General features: G+C 37.7%; 2 protein-coding genes across 3 annotated transcripts; both read right to left on the reverse strand.

Annotated features, from left to right (window-relative positions):
* Window positions 1-4,010: 4,010 nt before the first annotated feature.
* Window positions 4,011-4,580, reverse strand: LOC149390034 (uncharacterized). The gene has a single exon (XM_089622797.1). The coding sequence runs from the start codon at window positions 4,578-4,580 to the stop codon at window positions 4,011-4,013; it is 570 nt and encodes a 189-aa protein (XP_089478923.1).
* Window positions 4,581-4,758: 178 nt separating this feature from the next.
* LOC149390035 (Zinc knuckle (CCHC-type) family protein) lies at window positions 4,759-8,126 on the reverse strand. Of its 2 annotated transcripts, none has more exons than XM_089623953.1 (6): window positions 7,994-8,117; window positions 7,278-7,602; window positions 6,392-6,932; window positions 5,724-6,025; window positions 5,252-5,649; window positions 4,759-5,090 (listed from the first exon to the last, which is right to left on the reverse strand). In XM_089623953.1, the coding sequence occupies exons 2-5, from the start codon at window positions 7,584-7,586 to the stop codon at window positions 5,278-5,280; spliced, it is 1,524 nt and encodes a 507-aa protein (XP_089480079.1). In that variant the 5' UTR covers window positions 7,587-7,602; window positions 7,994-8,117; the 3' UTR covers window positions 4,759-5,090; window positions 5,252-5,277. The 2 variants fall into 2 exon arrangements, with proteins under 2 accessions (XP_089480079.1, XP_089480078.1); XM_089623952.1 differs by having other exon boundaries at window positions 4,762-5,090; window positions 7,278-7,606; window positions 7,994-8,126.
* Window positions 8,127-8,367: the final 241 nt, after the last annotated feature.

The following is an 8,367-nucleotide window of genomic DNA, read 5'->3' on the forward strand; positions in this document are numbered from 1 at the left end:
CGATGCTCAAAAACTAGTAATAGTAAGTATGGGAAAAAACTGTGTCTTGAGTTCTGTATCCTTCTCTAAATAGATTAAAGCTATGACTCCGAAAGAACTTGGCCCCCGAACATGAGTGGATTAGTCATTGAGTCCAGTAAAAAATAATGTCATATCACATATTCACTAAGAATAAAAAAGAATTAATAATTACATCGAGGTCCCAAGTACAACTTTAGCCTAAAGTTGTTAAGTTCTCAAACTGCAACTAACTTCTGATCCTGAAACAAGTTTGGCAATTAATTTCTCTATGCAATTGAAAAGGTCAAGCTCCATTGCTCTGCCAAAACATTTCGCTAAGAACATTTCAAAAATCAACAGTAGATTCGCCGAACCGAACACTAGACGAAATATATGTTCTGAAAGGGTGCACCCAACCATTATTAAAAGAAAAATTAGACGAACTAGCCATGTCCAAACGTTTAGATTGCAAAATAGCCAACCTTTGAGAAACTTTTGCAGAATAGCCAATATGGGTGAGCTGGCAAATCAGACGTGTTTTTTCTACCTAAACTGCCCTTAATTTTTTTTTTTTTAACGTTGGTTTTATATAAACTGAAAGAATCAAAATGAAAAGTCAACCAATGATCCACTTTTAATGCTTATTTAACTGAATTTCCACGTTTAATCATAGAAAATATACACGTTCAGATTTGAAGAGACTTTTCCCTCACGCCCATCCAAACGCTCAGTCCCGTGCGTGATAGCGCGCCCCGTCTCGTGCGCAGAACCGGCCTCGCTCGCCGGCGTCCCAGCCGTCCCAGCGCTGGGCCTATCCTGGTTGGGGGCTCCCTCCTCGGCGATCCCGCGCGCCAACGCCCTGGGCGGGCTCGGCTGCCTGCAGAGCCTGGTCGGCCTCACCGCCGGCCACGCCGGGTGAGGCCCAGTCGCCCGGAGGAGCATCGCCTGAGCCCACAACCTCGATGAGAAGGGAAGACTTATCTTGATCTCCGGAGAGCGCATTCCCCCTGCCCCCGCCGTGGCCGTCGACGCCACCGGTGCCGCGCTGTCGTCCACCCAGGTGTTCACGGCCGAGAGGTCGCCTTCACCAATGACCATCACTCGTGTCATGGAAGCACCAAACCCCAAGGTATTGAATCAGGTATTGAACGATTTATAGGTTTTTGTTATCTGTTTTTATGTTTGATATTTGTACAGGAATTAAAGATCTTGTTTTCAATCATGTTAATTTCTGTTAATTCTTGTTAATTGATGTTGACGATCTGGTGTTAATTCTTGTTAATTTCTGTTAATTCTTGTTAATTTCTGTTAATTCTTGTTTTCAATCCTGTTAAAGATTTTGTTTTCAATCATGTTAATTTCTGTTAATTCTTGTTTTCAATCCTGTTAATATCTGTTAATTTCAATCGCCGGTCTCGCTTCAAATTTTTTTGTTTGACTTTGTTTTTGAATTTTTTCTCGTGCGGTGTAGGATTGGTTGCGTGTTTGAAAGATAAGCATTTATCACGGTGGATTTATTAGATATGCATTTATCACGGTGGATCTGTTTTAGTTGGCATTTATTCACGCGATTCCAATTTCATTTATTTCTTTTTTGGACGTGGGAATCTTCCAAATATTTTGATTTGATATTATTTAAATGAAGGGCAAATTTGTATTTTTTTACTGTTAATGTGGTATATTTGGCTACACATTAAAAATAAACCAAAAGTTGACTATTTTGACAATTACAACGTTTGACTTTGCTATTTTGCTCGGACTCCCTTATTAAAACCTTTTGAATTTTCTAAAACTTTACAACTTAAGCTTTTAAGCTATAAATTTTCTAATGATTATTTCCTAAAACAAATCCAAAAAAACTAGACAACTTAACTTTAGGAGAACCCAACCATAATCCACAAATAAATGTATTAAATCATAATCCAGAATCTGATAATGAAACTGACAAAGATAATTATAGTCAAATAGATATCCTTGATAAAAAAAATATAGTCAATCAAATTGACTTAATCGAACAACAATTTCAATCACTTTTTAGTAATAAGAATCCCAATATAAATAAGATAAAACATGAGAGAGCATTTACTAGAAAACAACGTACTAGAAAATTACTACCCTAGACCTATTCCCAATATAAATATATAATTTTTTGTATATATTTATGAATAATACAATTTTATTACAATAAATAATAAATTTTACCCTACTAAAACAACCTTTGGCCTGATGGTAAATATGTTTTGCAAGAAATGTGTTTTGCAAAAGCAGAACTATGTCTACATCCAGGGTTCGAAACTCAATCCTATAGTTTTGGGTTACAGTATTATATTCTTGTACATAAATGGAATGATGTGTAAATGAATTTAAATATTATTATACTTTATTACTCATAATATTTTTCAAAATATATGCTCTAGTTTATATCCTATAACTTAAATTATCCATAATATAAACTCAGTAGGCTTAAAAAAAACAATAGTAGATTATTTTTTATGTTTATGCCTCGAGTTTAAGTAAAATGTTGCTTTTAAAATGTTTTTTTTATTCAATTACTCTCAAATGGATTGAAATGTGGGGTTAAATAGTTTGAATTTAAAAATGTGGGTTAAAATACACTTAGCTAAGTTTTTTTTTTTTTCCTTTGTCTATAACAGACATTTAAGTAGAGCATGATAAGTAAATAAAAAAATAGAAGACTGGTGGTTAGTTGATATCTCTTAGATCTCAAATTCAATGCTCAATTTAATAATAAGATCATAAAAGTTTAAAAATGCTCAATTTGAGCATTTTTAAACTTTTATGATCTTATTATTATTATTATTATATATATATATATATATATATATATATATATTTGTGTGTGAAAGATTTTTACATAGTTTATATTTTTAAATCTTTGCAATGCCCTTTTACATTTCACTTATGTATCTTTATTTCATATAAGATTTAATAAAATTATAAACGTATTTGAAGTTGAATGATAATGTTATTTTTTTCTTTTTAAAAATAAATCACATTGATAACGTTAACCGTCATTAAAAATTGAAATATATACGGAACATGATATTAAATTATAATTGTGCCCCCTCTGAGTTTCATCTTTGGATCCGTCACTGATCACAAGTGGTCATGTCGTAAGCATTCCAAACATAAATATCTTAGTTAAGTTGATTTTTTTAATTTTTTATAAGGTTAATTAAAAAAAAAGATATGAATTGCTTTTTGTGTTGTGAATTATGATGGTTTATCAGTAACCGATTATTTATAACAGAGAGAACGGTTTGAAGGTCGAGCCAATGTTGAAATTGAAAGCCAATGAGTCTCGTAAATAAATATTCAATTAAAAAAGAAGCGTGAGTTATCAAATCAAAGCTTTAATAGATTTAAGTTATCATTTTGGTAGACTTTAACAACACACGTAACTAAGCTGGCATGCAAGCTTTTTTTCTTAAAAAAAAAACATTCCTTACTCATAGGGCTATGCTGTCTTCTGTTGTAAAATAAAATGGTGGAGGAGAGAGAACGATGATAGGAAGAGAATGAGAGAGTGATAGAGACCGTGTAGGTAAACTTAAAACGACCACGTTACAGTTTTGTACAACTCTTATCAACTTTAGTAAGTAATAATAATAGAACATAAAAACAGATTGTGAATCTTTATTTCATTAGTAAAATAGATGGCTTAAGCCTCAAAGGCAAACATGAATAAAAGACATCTTTTCTTTGATATTTAAAGGCAAAAATTATTCGCTTATATGACTCTCTGTCTCTTTGCCCTTATTTAGAAATATGCCTGAAATGGTTTCTTCTTGATCTAAAGCTGTTTTTTGGGAACCTAATCCGAGACTGATCATAGTTTCATATATTTTGCTAAAAAAACGTAACAATTAACCGGATAAAATAAAAATTTAAAATTAAAAAAAATAACATGAAATTGAGTCCATAAGGATCATGCATACATAAACCACTCTACATTCCTCATGTATTCTCACACAAGCTATAAACTAAAACTATGAACCCATTCCCATGAGAAGCTTGACTCCGATTCTGTGCAAAACATAGACATCAAAGCAAACTCGCTTGACTTGTTCCATGTAATTGTCATCAAGCTTATTCCTAAAAGCTATTTTCGGTTCGATTTTCAGGAGCTGAGAAGCAAGTATCCTGAGGCCAATGATCCTTGGAGCCCCAAAGCTGAGAGGAAACCTCCTCTCCGCCAATTCACGAACGTCGAACACTATTTCGTTACAACAAACATCAAACTCTCTCTTCAATGCCGACACCACTGACTCGTCTACATTGATTCCCACAAACGTGTTTTTCGGGTTGCTCAAGAAGCTCCTCAAAGACGTGGGAAACTCCCCGGAGAGCTTGAGGACGAGACATTTTGTTCCCGAGCACAACTGAATTGTCGAGACTCCTTCATGCCCTATTTTGACATTAAGCCCTATTTCATTGAGTCGGTTTTTGGCATTGGTCTCGTTGTTTGTCAACCAGCAATCCACTATCGAAGCATCATCCGTCACTGTGGCGCCCAATACTATGTCGCTGGAGAAGCGGATCAAGTACAAACCAAACATCTATGAATTATGTTCCTCTTCTTTTTATTTTCTTTTTCACTGTGCAACATAATATGTATATTGCATTATATATACATGATCTGATATGGAAACTTGGAAAGACGTGTTTGATGATGTTAATCAACCTTGAAACTTTACAGCTTCTGACTCGTAACACATTAATGTCAATTGTGACTTTATTAGATCTTCTAACCAATTTTGAACATTTTATACATTGTCTTTAATTGAGATCATAAATGGATTTCTTGTCTATTTTTTAAAACAAAAAAATTAAAATTTGATAGAAAGGAGGTGATAACTTAAAAAGAATTCAAACTTCTGTTCTGCTCTACTACTTTACAAGCGGAAATCCTGAACAGAACCGGACTACAAATTACGAAAAAGAGCAGTTGGTTTCGATGGCAGAGTATCAAACCATTAGTTCTCTGCGAAATCACAACGTGACATACTTACCCAGATAAGATCGCCCAAATGCAGAATTGAAACAGCCGTCAAGGATGAGAACCCGACCTAGAAAAAGAGAACCTCTTTGAACAATTTGAATAAATTTGTACACCTTTCTATAACCCATAAAATAAAAAATAGAATAAAATACCTCCTTTCTCGCATAATTTGGAAATCGCAAGGAAAACGCAACAACCAAAAGCACGCTTTTATTCTACCCTACTTACCTATGGTAACTCGAAAGACGAGGGAATCAGTATCGGTTGTAGGCCTTCCCGTAATCTTCGCGCCTCTGGTGTTGGAACTCCCCGAAATTCTCGTGAGGCCTCGAAGGGTAATTGTTACTTTCGATGGGGTTCGGGTACCTGTTCATTGAGTCCATACCCATGTTGGGCCCGCCAAAACTCGGGTTAGGGTTAGGGTTTGCTGCGGAGCCATCGTAGTTGGAGAAACCCGGCTGCTTATAAGCGGCATAACCCGGACCGGGAATTTGGTGGCGTGGCGGTGCTTGTTGTTGTTGACGCCTTTGGGAATCAATTTGAAGAAACTCTTCCCACCTTTTTGTATGCATTTCCCTCAACATGGCCAGTTTCTCCGTGTAAGTCTCTCCTATTTCCCTAACAGCCTTTTTACACCACACGTCAGGCCATCACAAACCAGCTCATCTCTTTTTAGGGGTTTTAGTTAGCTAGCTCTTACCTCGCGATGCCTGTAATTCTCTTTATCTTCTTCCTTGTCCCGGATTCTCCCGAGTTCCATTATCTCCCTCTTAAACTCCATTTCTAGGTCGTCTAGTGTCCTGGGAGGGTGATTCAACTGACTGCCGGATTGCATCTCCGGGCCGCGTCTCTCTGAATCCCAGCCGTCGGATCTATAAGCCCCGACCACGGCTTGATTACGGCCATCATACGGACTGTTATAGGTGTTGCCAGTGTAAACGGGACGGGCCGGCGATTTGGACTTCCTCGGCAAACCCCTCGCTCCTCCATCATTACAATAAGCTTCATTCACGAAACCAAGAGTGAGTTAAAAGAATTTCTCTCTTCATTGGCATGCTAAACCTAGTTCCTAGCTCAATATTTCAACAGTGAAACCACCGTAAGGGAAAAAAAAAATCCCGTAGAAATGCTTTCGAGTTATTCTAACGAAACCGTTTCAGGCCCGTCACACTCACCCCCACAGAAGTTACTTCCGAAGAGAACACTCAATTGTCGTGCATATGAACTTACCTCTTGCTGCAAACAAAATGATGAGGAAATAACAGCAGCATTCTAGTTTAAAAGCTCAGAAATGATAGAATATATTTACATGGTCAGTGCTAGGAAAGTCTCCACAGAACCGTTAGCAATCTACGAGCCCTTCCCTACCTTGTGAAGGATCTCTTGAAAATTTCGGCAGACTATCGTGGGCACGCTCGTTCGCGAGCTTCTCTTGCCTTTGACCATGAAGAGCATCGTGGGCACGCTCGTTCGCGAGCTTCTCTTGCCTGTGACCATCGTGCGCTCGCTCGCTAGCGGGTTTCTCTTGCCTATGACTGTGTAGGATAAGCCTGTGTTGGGCCGGCGGTGTAGCTCGAGGGGCTGAATGGGGTCTCGAAGAGTCGAACCGTGGAAGCCTCAAAGCGGTCGGGCTTCGCTCCGGCGACCTAGACCTCGTGATATTGGTGGATGGACCACCAGCTTCCTCTATCACTCTGCGCACGGCCTCGACACCTTTCACTAGAACTAACCTATCTTTACCGCTAACGATGATGAACTTGTCATCCATTTTGAATCGGCACCCGATATCCTTTTCTATCTTCTGCACCACTTTCTCCGTGAACAGTGCTCTCATGTGTTTGTCCCTCGCCGGCACTCTCTCAAAGAACTCCTGAGACCTCCGACTCGCACCGAGAGTCGCAGGGCATCCCTGAAGAATTATTGTGAAAAACATGACAACTACGCAATGACAAATTATTCAGTATAATTAGATACAACCACGACAACCGGTTTTCTTTATTCCTTTTTTCAGCGTGATTGGTGACTTAATGTGTTACATCTAAATTGATCATTGGGATTTTGAGCCTTTGCTTTATATTAAATCTTAACTAGTCACTGCAAGCAATCCTATCAAATCAAAGAGCTGTCAGATTTTGAAACAAAAATGTCATGTTTGACAAGCAGAGTTAATGGCATAAAGTTTGATATTCTTTTCGAGTTCAGTATACAAAAAGATAAGGACGAAGCCGATCCATCGTTCCACAAAATTAAGTACCTGAGTAAAATGGCCCGATTCTCCACATATTTTGCAAATCATCTCTTCCTCCTTCCTCTTCTTCCAATTCCTCTCGGTGGCTTTGGATTTCGCTTCCCAAACCTTGGCTTCTCGGCTCGTGAAATCGGTCGGGACAGCGTTGGGGTCGCGAACTTCCTCTTCTTCCTCGTCCGATCCCGAGTTAGGCCTCTTCTTATCTTCCGCTGCTTTCTCTTGTGTATTTGTGGGATTCGCTCCGAACGGCCCAGTGTAAGCCTTGTAGATTTCGCTAAAATCATCGTCCATCTCTTGGTCGGACTGAGTCGCCATTTTCACACACCTTAAACTTCCTTCGTCCACAAACACAGAAAAATAAAAGCCTTGAAAACGGCAAATAAACTGAGAAAATAAAACCTGACACAATATTTACAAACATAACGTGCGACTCCAAAAAAAAAAGAAAAAAAAAAATTAAAATGAAAAAAACCAGAAATGGATTTGAATTTGTCGCACACCAACTTAATTTGTGCTAACAACACGAGACAGAGAAATCAATGGGAACAAGCAAAACGCTAAGCTGTTGATCAGAAATTGAAACTAGCTAACCCAATTAGGGCTATGGAGAACCAAAGTGGGAGAGGGAAATTTTGTCGCGATTGAATTGAATCGCGGAAACACAAAGAGAATGGATGTTGATGAAAGATTAGAGATAGATTGATAGCTGGAAATGGGATTACCTGAATTAGAGACGAGAATAGTTTGGGACGATGGCAATGAGCTTATCGGCGGCTTAGAACTCAAGTATGTCTCGGTGAAAAAGGGAAAATGTCGATTAAACGACGTGTAGTTTCTTGTTCATGTTTGCTATCCTTTATCTCAAAAAAAAAAAAAAAAAAAGTGGGATTTTGACCTCGGAAATTTCTTAAATTGGACCTTAAAGTTATCGAATAAACTTTTTATTTTAAAAATATCTGAATATGAATTTTTAATCAAGCTTTTGGACAAAATATTCTCAAACCATTTAATTTTTTTTTCTCATTTATACTTGCTCTCTCTCATTCTCTCATGCTTCACTCTTTCTCAGTGTTCAATCTCGCCGATGACTTCTGAC

Source organism: Urtica dioica, chromosome 8, assembly GCF_054948205.1.
Source record: "Urtica dioica subsp. dioica isolate 48M chromosome 8, U.dioica_male_clone48M_v1_H2, whole genome shotgun sequence".
Lineage (NCBI taxonomy): Eukaryota > Viridiplantae > Streptophyta > Magnoliopsida > Rosales > Urticaceae > Urtica > Urtica dioica.